This window comes from Microcaecilia unicolor, chromosome 9 (assembly GCF_901765095.1).
Source record: "Microcaecilia unicolor chromosome 9, aMicUni1.1, whole genome shotgun sequence".
Taxonomy (NCBI): domain Eukaryota; kingdom Metazoa; phylum Chordata; class Amphibia; order Gymnophiona; family Siphonopidae; genus Microcaecilia; species Microcaecilia unicolor.
In genome coordinates, this window is record NC_044039.1 from 74,173,742 (window position 1) to 74,190,679 (window position 16,938).

Consider the following 16,938-nt stretch of genomic DNA (forward strand, 5'->3'; position numbering starts at 1 on the left):
TTTTATAATGGGACATTATTTCTCCCACATTTTCCTATGAGTGTATGTGAAACGGGGTGGTTGTTGAAAATGCTCATGGACTGATAAAATTGGCCCTAAACGTTTCACTATTCATTCCACCGCGATACTTTCCACAGGGTATGGCAGCACACATGTTAATCTTGGGGTATCACGCGTTTTCCCAGAAATGGTCAACCACTCTCGCTGGGCATTAAATTTATTTATTTATTTATTTATTGCATTTGTATCCCACATTATCCCACCTCTTTGCAGGCTCAATGTGGCTTACAATATATAGTGGAAAGTGGAAATGAGAGGAGAGTTAATAGTGTAACAGAAGTATATTGGGTAATAGAAAGTATGATGAAGATATGATATGGGGCATGTTAACAATGCTTACTAGATATATGTGGGTTTTTCATATGTTTTAGTTATTGTGGTATGTCTTGTCGAAAAGATGTGTCTTCAGCAGTTTTTGGAAGTTGGTCAGTTCATAGGTCGCTTTTAGGTTACGTGGCAATTTTGGGAGGGTACCCACGCTGTCTGAACCATTCTACCATCTCTTGTGCTTGCTCCTTAAAAGTACCCCGAGAAGTACACAGTGTCCGAATCCGGAGACACTGTCCTGCTGGTATACTGTTTCTTAACCGTAGCGGGTGGTGGCTACAGTAATGTAAAAGTGCATTCCAATCCGTATCCTTACTGTAAGATCGTGTAACAAACTTGCCCTGATGATAAGAAATGTTGACATCCAAAACATTTACTATATCACCCCCTATGTGATGATCAAAATGTATACTGGGATCCTGCTTATTTAAATACATCAGAAATTGTCTTAACTGATACTCATCCCCTCTCCAAATCATCAGGACATCATCGATATACCGTAGCCATCCCACCACGCTCGCAAAAAAAGGTGACCCATACACAAAATCCTCCTCATACTGTGACATATACAGGCGTGCCACTGTGGGGGCAACCGTTGCCCCCATGACGACCCCTTTCACCTGTAAAAAATATTGGTCTCCAAACCTAAAGAAATTATGAAAAATAATTGATTGTGCCATTTGACATAACAAAGATATTCGTCCTTCAGACAGCTGAAGCGTATTTAACAAACGTTCCAACATCTGCACAGCTGCCCTTTGTGGTATATTCGTGTATAAAGTAGTAACATCTAATGTTACTAGAATAACCTTAGGCCCTATTTGTTCCGAATAACCCACCTCCCCTTACTCCCCCAGTGGTCACCAACTCCCTCCCACCCCCCAAAAAAATTAAAACATTTTTGTGCCAGCCTCTATGCCAGCCTCAATGTCATACCCAGCTCCATCACAGCACTATGCAGGTCCCTGGAGCAGTTTTTAGTGGGTACTGCAGTGCACTTCAGGCAGGCGCATCCCCCCCATCCCCCCCTACCTGTTACACTTGTGGTGATAAATGTGAGCCCTCCAAACCCCCCCCGCCCAAAAAACCCACTGTACCCTTCACCCATAAGGGCTATGGTAGTGTTGTACAGTTGTGGGTTGTGTATTTGGGGGTTTGGGTGGGGGCTCAGCACACAAGGTAAGGGAGCTATGCACCTGGGAGCAATTTCTAAGTCCACTGCAGTGCCCCCTAGGGTGCCCGGTTGGTGTCCTGGCATGTGAGGGGGACCACTTCACTATAAATGCTGGCTCCTCCCACAACCAAATGGCTTGGATTTGGCCGGGTTGAGATGGCCGCCATTGGTTTCCATTATCGGCGGGAAACCAATGGCGGCGATCTCTAATGCGGCCATCTCTAACGCCGGCCCAAACGTTGAGATTTGGCCGACCCCGACCATATTATCAAAATGAAAGATGGCCAGCCATCTTGTTTCAATAATACGGTCAGGTATGCCGCTTTAAGGGGCCGGCCTAGAAATGGCCACCCATATAGATGGCTGGCCCCGTTCGATTAAGACCCCTATGTTGAATACAATTATATATTAGCCAAATCCATCTTGCCATACCTTGAAATTTTGTCTGTAAAGATACTCTTCGAGATTGCCTGACTTGTGTTTTGTTCTATAGACCACCTTCCAACTGGAACGACAGGTCAATCTTACCTCATGGATTTACATCTCCGATACCTGCACCAATAACTCTAATATTTTAATCTTGGTGATTTAAACCTCCACCTTGATTTTATTTGGCCCAGATGCATCCAACGCATGTAAAAGGGTCACACCTGGACCTCATATCCTACAAGTTCCTCAATGACAAGAATTTCTTTTTGTCTAATATCAAGTGGTCTGAGGTGCCCCTAGTCTGATCACTATAAATTAAATCTCACATTGCACTGGTTGAATCGGGTTTATGTATCAAAAGAGAACCCTCTTCCTACTATTCAAGAGGAGTTGTTGACCCTAAATCATTTTGGCAATCGTTATATCATACTGACTGGTTAGTTTCACCCAGATTCCGTGGATTTCCTTTCGGCATGGGACTCCAGATGTCGTTCAGTGCTGGATGCTTGGCCCCTTTGCAATTTAAATCCTCCTTTAAGCGTACTTCAAACTCCATGGTTTAATCAGGACTTAAAAATATTAAAAACTTAAACTAGGATCAAGATGGCGTCCATGGGAGGAGCGCGTTTTGAGGCTCTGAGACATGAGAAGGCTTGCCTGGCGTTTTTCCTTTCCCTGCCTTAATTATGGTTAAGAGGAAAGGAAAGTCGGTGCTAAAGCCGTTCCTAGCACCGGGGATACCACATCGCTAAAGCAGCCTACCTTAGAAGTCTTTGGGCTACAACGTTGGGACCACAAGTTTCTGCCCAGGTTGGATCTCCGAAACATCAGCTTACCGGAGATCTTGGCGCGGAGGCGATATCGCTGAGCCCGCCTAATAGAGTTGCGCCGCCGAGACGGGTGGAGAGACAGACCCTACAGGAGAACTTCATCTGGATAGTTTTGAAGTTGGCAGCGGCCTGTGGGATTTTCGACGCCAGACGCGGCGACGTCTGAGCGCAAGGCGGGAAGAGTGGAGAGTGTACCCGCTTCCATTCAGACGCCTTCACCAGCGAGACTCAGCGAATTAATTAGACCAGCAACGGTTACATTGGATACCCTATGGGATGCCATCCAGACAATGAATGTTTCCCTGCAAAAGATTTCATTTGAATTGACTGCTGAAGTGAAGGATGTTAAAAATTCTCAACAACTAATGGAGTCGAGAACAGCGAAGCAAGAGGAGAAAAGTGAGTTAAATTCAATTGCAATAAAAAAATTACAAACTCTAGTTGACAATGTTCTTATGGAGAAAGAAAGGGACCAAAGGAAAGTAGAATTTTTGGACAATCAACTTAGACGAAACAACTTGCGATTCTTAAACTTTCCTAAAAGCCCTCTATTACCTCCATTAGAGATGTTACAGAAATATTTCCTAGAAATCTTAAGGATTCCAAAAGAAGTTTTTCCTCCGATTGTTAAAGCTTATTATATTACTGGAATTAAAACAAATCTGGAGATTGCTCCAGATTTAAATCTTACTCAATTTCTTGAAACATCACTAGAGTCTATAAGTGAACGCACTACTCTCCTGGTATCCTTTGCATTCGAGACTGATCGTAACAATATACTTCGCCTTTACTTCTAATTTAGGGAAACTCAATTTTTTGGCTCAAAGATACAGATTTTTCCTGACGTCAGCAAATCTACACAAAAGAAAAGGCGAGAAGTTTTGGGGCTTAGGCCTCGAACTCTCTCCCTGGGAGGATCATTTAAGCTGAAATTTGCATGCAGATGTCTGGTTCTTTTGGTAATGTTGCATTATGTTTTTTTTGATCCAGAAAATTGAAGCTCCTATAATAAGTAAAGAAAGCAGGGATCTTCAAGCCTCGGAGGCACCAGTAGGGAGCTGAAACCGCAGTCAAACTTGTGATTCTGTCCTCCTTATGTTTATTGTAAGAGTTTCTTTACTCTTTTTGTTTCCCTATGGATCAATACCTTGTATCTTGATGGTTTAAGTGGACTAAGTAAGAAAGATATTCTTTTGAAAATCCATGGAAAATGTAATGGATGGTTCTTTAATCTTTTGGATGTTTTCCTGATTTATACATTTATTATGTGAATGTATTATTTTGAAATTTAATAAATAAATAAATTTAAAAAAAAAAAACTTAAACTAGGAGGTACGAACGTGCATGGTCCTAATCAAAAATGAAATTGCACTTAATGCTTGGAAAATACAGCGACGAACATATAAACGTGCAATTAAACAAGCTAAGCAGACTTTATTTAGGAAACAAATTACTCAATCTAGTAAGACCCCTAAGAAACTTACCAACTCATATCTCAGTTCTGACAACTACTGCAATTATAGCACAAGTTGACCTTCCAACTGCTGATCAGCTCGCAAAATATTTCAATGAGAAAATTTTAACCCTGCACAAATCACTGTGCCTCTTCCCCAGACTTTGGCAACTTTCTTAATGACATTGATTACTCATCTGTCATTGCCCTTCAGATCGCTTTTGGATCAACTTCACACCCTTGACCTTCGGAGACTGTAGTTCAAGATCTTACAAGGTTTTCAAAAACTTTTTATACACTAGATATTTGCCCTAATTACCTATTGTCTTCTCCTCCTTCATGTTTTATTACTGATTTCATGTCTCACCTCAATTTTATGCTACAGGAAGGTTGTTTCCCAAAGGACCATGGTAGTATTCTACTTACCCCAATTCCAAAGGACCCAAAGAAAAGGCAAATCTCATTACTAACTATCGTCCAGTTGCTTCTATCCCCGCTACTAGTAAAACTAATGGAAAGTATGGTCACTAATTAGCTTACATGTTACTTGAACAAATTCAATATTCTTCATAAATCTCAATCCGGTTTCCGCACCCAACATAGCACTGAAACAGTTCTGATTACTCTGTTGTCCAATTTTAAAGAGAAATCTCTGTGGGCAGAAATATACTTCTGCTGCAATTTGATTTGTCCAGTGCGTTCGACATGGTTGACCATACTATCCTTCTCAGCATATTAGATAAATTCGGTATCGGTGGCAATGTGTTCAATTGGTTCAAGGGTTCCTATCATCTAGGTCTTATCAAGTCAAAGTGAACTCCATTATTTCACCACCTTGGAAACCCGTCTGTGGAGTTCCGCAAGGTTCTCTTCTATCCCAATGCTCTTCAACATTATGTTGATTCCTCTCTCTAATGCATTATCCAACATGGCCTCAATCCTTTCATTTATGCGGATGATGTAACATATCCATCCCTTTTAAGTCCACACTGACTGAAATTTCTGGCACAATCCAAGCCAGTTTTTCCATTATGGAATCCTGGGCTAATGCGTTTCAATTTAAACTCAATAAGGATAAAACTCAGTGTATTGTTTTTTCTTCACAACATAACAAGTCTATTCCCAAAGCTCTGGTTACTCCTGATTATACCCTCCCAATCTCGAACAGTTTGAAAATTCTTGGGGTCACTTGATAGTCATGTAGAGCAGATTACAAAAAAAAATTTTCTTATCTTTGTGGAAGCTAAAACGCATCAAACAACCCCTGCCAAAAGATATATTTCGAACCCTGATACATTCCATGGTCCTCAGCCACATCGATTATTGCAGTGGAATTTACGCTGGTTGTACACTCTATATTTTGAAGAAGCTTCAGACGGTTCAAAACACCGCAGCCAGACTATTCTTTGGAAAATCTCGTTTCAACAGTGCGCAGCCTCTCTGTAAGAATCTTCACTGGCTTCCTTTAAAGACCGAATTGATTTCAAGATCTGCGCCTTAACTCAACGATCATTTACGGAGAAGCAACCAGTTTACATGTGTGATTGCTTGATTTACCTCCTAGAAATTCATTGGCATCATCTCAAACTTATCTTAATCTGCACTATCCTTCCTGGAGGAATCTAAAATACAAGACGATATACGCATCTTCCTTTTCGTTCATCAGCCCGTGAACCTGGAATGCTTTGCTGAGACTCCTGAAAATTACTAAAAACTTATTTGTTCAATAAAGCCTACCCGCAGTCCACAATGCTCTTTAAACCCCCCTTTTTCCGTTTTGTTTGTTTTCCCGCTTTTTACCTTCTGTCTGCTTCCCTTTGTTGCTCCTGTATTCCCATCGTATTCTCTTATTTCAGCTGCTTCTGTACTTGTATTTGACACTTTTTTCTGGAACAATTTTATCCTGTTGTATTATGCAATTTTCTAGTAACTTTGTTAGCCACATTGAGCCCGCATAAGCTGGGAAAATGTGGGATACAAGTGAACCAAATAAATAATATATGGGAGACAATTTTTAAACTCACTATAGTAAACTTGGGTTCAGAATAATTTATCTTTTTATATATATATATGTATGCACTTAAAAAATGCTAAGTGTTTTAAATTGTTTTAAATGTGCTCAGACCATACCGTTTACACCCATTATATCCCCAAGAGGAATATGTGTGGTGTCACAATGGAACCATCATTGCACATATGATGTTCCACCTCCTAATATTTGTGTATGTACATACAGCTGCGCCAAGTAGATCTTACTCACCAATGTATGCGTATATCTACAATACATATGTATAAGTCATGGACTACTCACATTAACTATTGTTAGACTTGAGCTCAAACCTTTCTGATACATGGATAATAAAACATACAGTTCACCGTTTGTTTAAACCTAAAGGAGGAATATGTTAATTCATGACACCCTGATTTCTCTTCCCCCACATATCTTACACAAACCAACCCACAATGCAATATACACACAAATTCACATAATTATTTCACTTCCCTTGGGGTATATTGTGCTCGTGCTTGTGCTTCATTAAAATCACATATCATTCATCCATTGACAATTTTTAAAGCCAGTTCCAGGGCAGGAAAAGCATTTTGTTGGGTGGGAAATAAATGTTTGTCCAATATCCTATTCCCAGATTCTCTCTTTCTCTCTCTCTCTCCTAGTCTCTACTTGGGCCCCTTCCTGGTCTTCTTCCTATCTTTTCCCTCCTGAATCCTTTCTCCCTTCTTCATAGTACTCCCCAGTGGCCCTTTCTAGAACCTCTTCCTCCTATCTACAAGTTTCCTCCCTGCTTCCTACCATATCCTCAATGACTCACTTCCTGGATCTCTTCCTGCCCCCGTGGTATATTTTTTGGGTCCTCTCATCCACCCTCCCCATCCAAGGTATGAGGAACAGGAGGTCTCAGGAAGCAGGTAGGTTCAATATATATTTTAGAGCATGCCTTTCCGCAACCAAAATAATCACCAGGTAAACAATATTACGGTAATCCAATTAACCCAGGACTAAAGATTGAACCACAAGTCGGAATACATTTCCCACAGATATTTCCAAATGCTCCTTAATTTCCTCATAATACGAAAATAACTTTTTACAAGATAGTTAGCTTGATTTTCCGTGGATAATTTATCATCTAGTATAACACCTAATAATTTTACTGAACGATCTAACAAGTAAGTTTTGCCATCAATATTAAGGTTTAAATATATGGTATGGTATGGTTCATTTTAAAACCTACTAACAGAAATTTTGTTTCCTTTCTATTTAAATTAAGGTAATGACGAGGTCATCCACTTTATAATCTGCCTGATTCCCCTGGGAAAGAGAAAAACAGTGGGGTCAGAAACCTTGTTACAAATTTCATGTATAGCTGCATGAGCTCTTTTTTTTTTTTTTAGAAAACTAAAGAATGAAATGTGGATGTGACTGTAAATAGTGTGTTTTGAACACATTTTGAAGTACACTAGGGTTACCATATGTCCAGATTTACCTGGACATGTCCTCTTTTTGAGGACATGTCCGGGCAACCGGGCGGGTTTTGCCAATCTGCCCATTTGTCCGGATTTCTTGACAAACGGGCAGGCTGGCAGGCAGGCCTTAGGATGGCCCGCCCGCCCAGCCTGCCCGTTTGTCCAGAAATCCGGACAAATGGCAGATTGGTAGCCTCCCCTCCCCTTACTTACTACTGCCCTGGTGGTCTAGTGACCTCTTCCACCTTCAGGGCAGGAAAGAGCCCCTCTTTCCTGCTCAGAGCACTGCCCTGCATGTATGCTTCCTGTTCGTGATCTCGGCGCCGATTCAAATGGCAGCCGAGAGTTGAAGTGACCTCGCGAGACTTCAACTCACAGCTGGCCATTTTGATTGGCACCGAGATCACAACAGGAAGGATGCATGCAGGGCAGCGCTCTGGGCAGGAAAGAGGGGGTTCTTTCCTGCCCCAAAGAGGTCACTAGACCACCAGGGCAGTAGTAGGTAAGGGGAGGGGGGTGATGGGGAGGGGAGTGACAGGGTGGGTGACAAGGGAGGGAAAATGTGACGGGGCGGAGCGAGGGCATCAAAGGGGGCAGGGCGGGGTGTGAAAGGGGTCAGGGTGGGGTGAGAAAGGGGGCAGGTGGGCAAGAAATGGGGCGGGGCATGTGTCCTCCTTTTTGGGGGACAAAATATTGTATTTTTGTTACATTTGTACCCTGTGCTTTCCCCACTCATGGCAGGCTCAATGCGGCTTACATATGTATACAGGTACTTATTTGTACCTGGGGCAATGGAGGGTTAAGTGACTTGCCCAGAGTCACAAGGAGCTGCCTGTGCCTGAAGTGGGAATTGAACTCAGTTCCTCAGGACCAAAGACCACCACCCTAACCACCATAACCACTATGCCACTCCTCCTCTTCACAGTAATCCTGAGGAAGCAAAAAAAAACTGCCTGGCTGGCCACTATTGTTGGGGAGGTCTTGGCCCTCGAGGCCCCCTATAGCTACACCACTATCAAGCCACAGGGTAGGAGGAGGACAACAATGCCAAAAAGGGATCCGAGCCCAAATTTTGGAAGCCAGTTGTTAAAGTTTAACAACCGGCTCCCAAAATTCTGTAAAAATTAACAAACAGCTCGTGCGAGCCAGCTCCAGCACACCACTGGCTCCAATCTAAAATAATGCACAGAATGTATATGCATCCTAGGCGGCCTATAAGGTCTGACCACAGATATCAGCATGCTGTTAAAAATGAGCCAGTGAAGCGGGTACGTTGGTACACTGTTTTTGAGAATGTGATAACATACAATCTTATTGGACAGCAATCCACTCTCAACTTCAAACACTGTTGGGACAGCTCATACCCATAAACATCAGAACATAGGAATCATTTGTCCAAAAAGTGTACCTGATGGGAAGAGAGGTGTAATGTTAACAGACCCCTCAACCTTTACTTTATGTTGAAACTAAATGCATTTTCTGCTGAGAATGGAGCGCTTAACAGCATTGAGACTGGGGATAAAGGAATAAAATGCTTTCTAGCAATCTGGGACCCACTTTTGCCTCCTTAACTTTGAAAATTGAACAGTTTCTTAATTGATTATGTATATAATGGGAGGGGTATGGGGGAAGGGAAGGAGTAAAAAAAATTGATGATTATAAGTGTAACTGATAATAGATAATTGATAATATCTAGTTAACAGATAAATGAACCTATATTAGCTCATTTGTACATGCAACGCAGTTGATATTTTGTGTTTTGCTATTTTGCAATAAAGAAGAGTTTTCAAGCTGAAATTACAATATAAAATCAAGTTACTATTTACTACTACTATTTATAATTTCTATAGCGCTACAAGGCATAAGTTCTGCCAAAAACGAAATAACACAATCATCTGATCTATTGCTCTTAATAATTTAAATTAAGAATCAGTGGGGCCATTTTACTAAACAATGTAAGCACTAACGTGTGCTTAATCCAGAAAAAAATGTTTACCACAACACATGTTAATGCAATTTTAAACTAATATTCCTGTCAGTGTGCTCTAAAGCGCATGTTTTTTGCAGTGAGGGGGGTTGTAATTTTTTCAGGCACGGGGCCAGGAATGAGGTTGAAACATTATCCAACTAGTATGTTCTATTACGTATGATACCTGATAACACAGGGAGCAGGAGCATTTAGCAATTCCTAAATAGGAAGCAGTAAGTGCTTTCACATTGGAAAAATTAGCACAGAACCTGCAAAATAAAAAACTTAAAATGGTGGCATCTTAAATATGGACATAGCACATAGGAAGTATCGCATTAAAACCGCTAAGTACATATTTTAGTAAAAGGGCCTCATTGTGAAAAATACAAGTTTCATTTCTTGATTTAGACCATATGACTAATTTTATTAAAATCAAAAATAAATTGTTGCTCAAACCTGAACAATTTGTGATCTATGTTACCACCTCTCTAAAAGAGAGATGGTAGAACAATCACAAAAATTATAATCTTCAAATACATGTCTCTTTTCTACTGAATGTGTCACCACTGGAAGATATTGAGTTTATAATGCCCCTGACTTGTCTCAAATGAGACAAGCTCAGTAGACCTTAACACACTCACAAAATATGAGACGTCATATATGTCACAAGCCTCTTCAGGACTTTTCCAATCTAGGAAAAAGCACTTCCTTCCAAATTCCACATTATCAAAAAACTCAGGACAGATGCATCCAAACTGGGCTGGGGAGCTCCTTGTGATCTTGGGCAAGTCACTTAACTCTACATTGCTTAAAGTTTAAACTTAGGGGCAATATTTAGTGCTAATTATCTAGGTAAGAGAAGCTTCTACCTAGTTAACTAGTGCTTACTGGGTCCTGGCAGGATCTTTGGCTGCACATATTCAGTTAGTACAAGATGGCTCATGAGAAGAGTCAGGGCAGAGCAAGGAGTTTACGTGAGTGCCACTGAGATTCAGTGGCAGTATCCAAATAGCTATCCAGTTAACTTAGGTCAGCAAAAAGGCTGATATTAACCCAACTGACAAATGCTCCCTATGTTCCACTCGATACCTATGAAGTGAAGTACTTGAGTTGGAAGGTCTTGTTTTTGGTGGCAGTGACTTCAGCACAGAAAGATTAAGCTCAAGGCTCTAATAACTAATCCACCTTAAACTAAATTCTTTTACAATAGGGTGGCTCCGTGCAATCATCTTAAGTTTCTTCCTGAGGTAGTGTCAGTTTTCCATCTTAACTATTGCCTCACTAACATTATTTTACAGGTCTCATGCTCACAAAGGTGAAAGTGCACTGTACACATCAGACTTCAAGAGAGCCTTTGCCTTCTATTTGGAGTGGAATAAAGCTTTTAGAAAGCCCACCCAACTTTCTGTTTGCTTTGATGCAAATAGGGTAGGGCTGCCATCAACAAATGCATACTGCCCAATATTCAAAGCGGTTTAAGTGGGCAAGAGTCTCCTGCTCGCTTAAATCATGGCCCAACAAACATAACGTAAGACTGTAATGGGCATATCCTAACTCCTCCTCTTCCTTTCTAAGTCCCCTTAATGTATTTACATACATGAACCTCATTCTACCACAATATCAACTTGTATTTGTTCATACCGGAACTGGCTAACACCGTTACGGTACTATGTAAGCCATATTGAGCCTGCAAATAGGTGGAAAAATGTGGGATACAAATGTAACAAATAAATAAATAAAATAAATAACTGCCGATATTCAGTGGCACTTAACCAGGCACTGCCGCTAAATATCAGCACAAAATGGCCATTTTTGTGCCAAGGTGCACAGGAGTAATATGGCAGAGGAGCGTGTAGTTATGCGGGTGCCAGCAGTATTCAGTGCTGGCACCCGAATAGCTAAGCAGGCAAATTCACCAAGCAAACAAGGACAAAACCACAGCGGAGTGGATGATAAAGGCTGGAGATTTTATTATAATTTTTCAATATGACTCGACATGGACCTGTTTTGGCGACAAGGCCTGTGTTAGGAGTCTGTAAAACTGCATCAAAGGTAGGTCTAGATGACCACTAGTATAGATAAAATCAATCATGTGTTTGCTGGGAGACTCGTTAGACAATTTTGGCTGATGAAATAGATATGTTGCTGCTTTCACAAGTTGATTCTTGCATACAAGGTCTTGTCACTAAAACATGGTCCGTATTGAGTCATATTGAAGAATTGTAATAAAATCTCCAGCCTGTGGTTTTGTCCTTGAGAGGTCACAACAGCTCTTTTCTAGAAGCAGCAACTGAGGCTGCCCCCATCGCCCCCACTGGGCCACGAGGGACTTCAGGTAGGCTTGGGAGACCTAGCCTGAGTGAGGAGTATTGAGAGGGGTCTGGGCCTGGAGAGGCTGGGAGCAGTGGTGTGCTGGAGCCGGCTTGCACCGGCTCTGAAGAGCCGGTTGTTAAATTTTTTGGCATCTTGCAAGCCGGTGTTCTGGGAGTGCGAGCCAGCTTGCGTCTCCTCCCCCCACCCCGCGAGCTGCAGGGTCACAGACTCCCAGCACCGGCTTACCTGCTCGCCCTCAGCTCCCCGATAGCCCTCCTTTCCTTTCTGACGCTGCCCTGCCTTTAAATATTTTATTTTACCTCAAGTTGCAGCGGCGGCACTGAGAGCAGTAGGCTCGGCTTGCCTCCTGCCTTCCCTTCCCTCTTACTGTCCCGCCTTCGCAGAAACAGGAAATACATCAGAAGAACATGGGACACTGAGAGGGAAGGGAAGGATGGAGGCGAGCCTTCTGCTTTTAGTGCCGCCGCCGTGACTTGAGGTAAAATAAAAATTTTAAAGGCCGGGCGGCGGCATGAAGGAAAGGAGGGCTATTGGGGAGCTGAGGGCAGGCAGGTGAGCCGGCGCTGGGATTGGAGCTTGAACTCGGGGGCTGAACTCGGGGGTAGGTGGAGGCTGGGGCGAGTCACTACTCATGGATGGGATAGGGGGCAAAGGAGAATCGCTAGATATGCAATTTATCCTTAAAATCGAGCATGGTACCAGAAGATTGGAGGGTGGCCAATGTAACACTGATTTTTAAAAAAGGTTCCAGGGGAGATCCGGGAAATTATAGACTGGTGAGTCTGACGTCGGTGCCGGGGAAAATGGTAGAGGCTATTATCAAAAACAAAATTACAGCGCACATCCAAGGACATGGATTACTGAGACCAAGTCAGCACGGCTTTTGTGTGGGGAAATCTTGCCTGACCAATTTACTTCAATTCATTGAAGGAGTAAACAAACATGTGGACAAAGGGAGCCGGTTGATATTGTGTATCTGGATTTTCAAAAGGTGTTTGACAAGGTAACTCATGAAAGGCTACAGAGGAAATTGGAGGGTCATGGGATAGGAGGAAATGTCCTATTGTGGATTAAAAACTGGCTGAAGGATAGGAAACAGAGTGGGGTTAAATGGGCAGTATTCACAATGGAGAAGGGTAGTTAGTGGGGTTCCTCAGGAGTCTGGGCTAGGACCGCTGCTTTTTAATATATTTATAATGATTTAGAAATGGGTGTAACTAGCGAGGTAATTAAATTGCTGATGACACAAAGTTATTCAAAGTCGTTAACTCGCAACAGGATTGTGAAAAATTACAGAAGGACCTTATGAGACTGGGAGACTGGGCAGATGACGTTTAATGTGAGCAAGTGTAAGGAAAAAAGAACCCGAATTATAGCTACGTCATGCAAGGTTCCACGTTAGGAGTTACGGACCAAGAAAGGGATCTGGGTGTCGTCGTCGATAAAACACTGAAACCTTCTGCTCAGTGTGCAGCTGCGGCTAGGAAAGCAAATAGAATGTTGGGTATTATTAGGAAAGGTATGGAAAACAGGTGTGAGGATGTTATAATGCCGTTGTATCGCTCCATGGTGCGACCGCACCTTGAGTATTGTGTTCAATTCTGGTCGCTGCATCTCAAGAAAGATATAGTAGAATTGGAAAAGGTGCAGTGAAGGGCGACTAAAATGATAGCGGGGATGGGACGACTTCCCTATGAAGAAAGGAGGCTAGGTCTTTTCAGCTTGGAGAAGAGACGGCTGAGGGGAGACATGATAGAGGTATATAAAATAATGAGTGAAATGGAACAGGTGGATGTTAAGTGTCTGTTCACGCTTTCCAAAAATACTAGGACTAGGGGGCATGCGATGAAACTACAGTGTAGTAAATTTAAAACAAATTGGAGAAAATGTTTCTTCACCCAACGCATAATTAAACTCTGGAATTCATTGCCGGAGAACGTGGTGAAGGCGGTTAGCTTTGCAGAGTTTAAAACTGGGTTAGACGGTTTCCTAAAGGACAATCCATAAACCACTACTAAATGGACATGGGAAAAATGTTATTACATGTATAAATTGTTTGTACGTTTGGGAAGCTTGCCAGGTGCCGCTGTCGTGGACAGGATGCTGGGCTTGATGGACCCTTGGTCTTTTCCCAGTATGGCATTACTTATGTACTTATGATGGAAGGGGAGGGCAGAGGAGAATCGTTGGACATGGATTGGAGGGGACAAGGAGAGAGGAGAGTTGCTGGACATGGATGGATGGAGGAGAGGGCAGGAGAAATGCTGGACCTGGATGGAGTGGAGGGAAGGGAATAAATGTTGGAGGGAAAGAAAGACACAGGAAGGAGATGCACATGGATGGAGGGTAAGGGAGAGAGGAGAAATGCTGGACATGGATGGAGGCATAGGCGGTCGGTGGCCCAACTGTTTGGGGAGGCTAAAGGGGGCGGGGTTGGGGTGGGGCCAGGGGTGGAGCTTAAATCCATAATTGTCTGATAACACACAGAAAAAATAAATAAAATAAAAGTCACAATTAATACCTTTTATTAAATTTAGATATTATATATGTATATATGTCAAAGAATAAAGTGGTTGCTCAAGCATATTCTAACCACATCCTCAACTTCAAACACTATGCACAACTTGTGCAAAAACACACTCAGAACTTTACTGTACCATAAATATTACACTGGGCAGACCCTAATACCACCCATATGGAAAATGCAGACCGTCAACAATATGAAACAAGGGATCATATCATCACAATTCTCATGTAGAGCCACAAAACACCCTAATTCATGTTTAATGTGGGATAAAATGCCATAAATAAGTAAATAAATATAAACTTTTAATGTTGAGCACCTGATTCTCAAAGTGGACATATTCCAAACAGTATAATGAAAATAAAATGATCTTTTCTACCTTTGTTGTCTGGTGACTTTTTCTGATCATGCTGGCCCAGTATCCGATTCTGCTTCTATCTGTCCTCAGTGCAGGTCAGGAAGTCATCCTCGTTAAATATCTCCCTGGCAACCCAGGACACCTCCAGCCAGTGGTGTGCTGGAGCCGGCTCGCACCGGCTCGCAAGAGCCGGTTGTTACATTTTGTACCGACTTGCGAGCCGGTTGTTTCCTACTGCGAGCCAGCTCTCCTCCCTCCCACCCGCCCGCCCGATCGATCAATCGCCCACCCAATCCAGTCCCTCATTGTCACCAACCGTCACCTGACTCTTCTAATTCTTCGGCGGGGCAGGCCAGCACTGACTCTCCCCTGCCGGTTCGCGCTTTAAAAATGGCCGCCGAGACTTCCAGAGGCCCTCGCGACTTCTACTAAAGTCTCGGCGGCCATTTTGAAGTGCGAACCGGCAGGGGAGAGTCAGCGCTGGTAGGGGCAGGCAAGACTGCCTGCCCCGCCAAAGAATTAGAAGAGTTAGGTGGGTGAGGGACGGATCCGGAGGGAGGGAGGAGAAGTCGCTGGTGAACAACTCAGGAGGGGTGGCAGGGGAGAGAAGGGAGTCCCTGGGTATGTGGTGGAGGGGAGAGAACTAAGGGTCGCGCTGGGTATGGTGGATGGAGGGCAGGGGAGAGGAGGGTCACTGCTGGGCATGGGTGGATGGAGGGCAGGGGAGGAGGGTCACTGTTGTACATGGGTGGATGGAGGGCATGGGAGAGGAGGGTCACTGGGTATGGGTGCATGCAGGGCAGGGGAGAGGAGGGTCACTGGAAACGGAGTTAAGAGGACAGATAGCAGCAGAATTGGATACTGGGCCAGCATGATCAGAAAAACAGTCACCAGATAACAAAGGTAGAAAAAAAATCATTTTATTTTCATTATAGTGTTTGGAATATGTTCACTTTGAGAATCAGGTGCTCAACATTAAAAGTTTATATTTATTTACTTATTTGGGCATTTTATCGCACATTAAACATGAATTAGATTGGAACCTGGGATCATTTAATTTTTTTTCCTGGAGTAATGCATTGCCACCCCCCCCCCCAGGCTCTCTCCCGGCTATAGCCAGCTCTGCAATTTGGGGGGGGGGGCGCAGAGGGGGACGGGGGCGTAGAGGGGGACCAAGGAGAGAGCCTGTTGTTAAACATTTACCAGCACACCACTGGACTAGGGTAAAGTAAATATAAATTAAGTTAAACTAAACTAAATAAGTGACTTCAGAAAGAATATATGACAAACATTTCTGTGTTTAGCATTTTTAAAATTCAGGTTTTTTTTTGTCTATTTATCTGTTTACAGGTTAGGCCAAAGACCTTGATCCCAGACAGTCTCCCTATATCTCCATGCAGAGACCAGCCTTCTAAACAGCCTTCTACTTTTCAAAAGGCAACAGTCGTCAGCATCAAAAATCCAAGCCCTGCCCTTCCTACAGCCAACAATACTTTCAGCCACATACAGACATCTAATGGTCAATCTCAGAGTGTGGCAGAGTCTACATCGATCTCATCAACTCTAAGTGGTGCAGGTGTAGCCTATGCTATCATATCCACCTCACCTAACAATGCAACTCCTATCAACACCAGCACAGTTTCTGTGGTCAACGATGGTATCAAAGTGCAACCACTTCTCATCTGTGCCGACAGCAAAGTATGTGTTAATATGCTTACAGTTAAATTTCAAGTTCATAGCATATTCTGATATTATAGCAGTTTTAGTATATATTTAAGTCAATATATGTAAAGGGAAATTCTATAATAGAACACCTTCAATTAGGTTCCCAGACAGTGCATGGTAGGGGTCTATTCTATAAAGGAAAGTAGGTGTCTATTTCCTTTATAGAATACTAGCACAATAGAGTATATACATACAGTATGTATGTGTGTGTGTGTGTGTGTGTGTGTGTGTGTGTGTGTATCTATCTATCTATCTATCTATCTATCTATCTATCT

At 42.7% G+C, this 16,938-nt stretch overlaps 1 protein-coding gene across 1 annotated transcript in view; it reads left to right on the forward strand.

Moving 5' to 3' along the window:
- PHF21B (PHD finger protein 21B) overlaps positions 1-16,938 on the forward strand; it is a 559,570-nt gene that overhangs the window by 203,983 nt on the left and 338,649 nt on the right. The window contains exon 3 of the mRNA XM_030215094.1: positions 16,289-16,657. Within this exon, the coding sequence (XP_030070954.1) occupies positions 16,289-16,657 (369 nt within the window). The remainder of the gene's footprint in view (positions 1-16,288; positions 16,658-16,938) is intronic.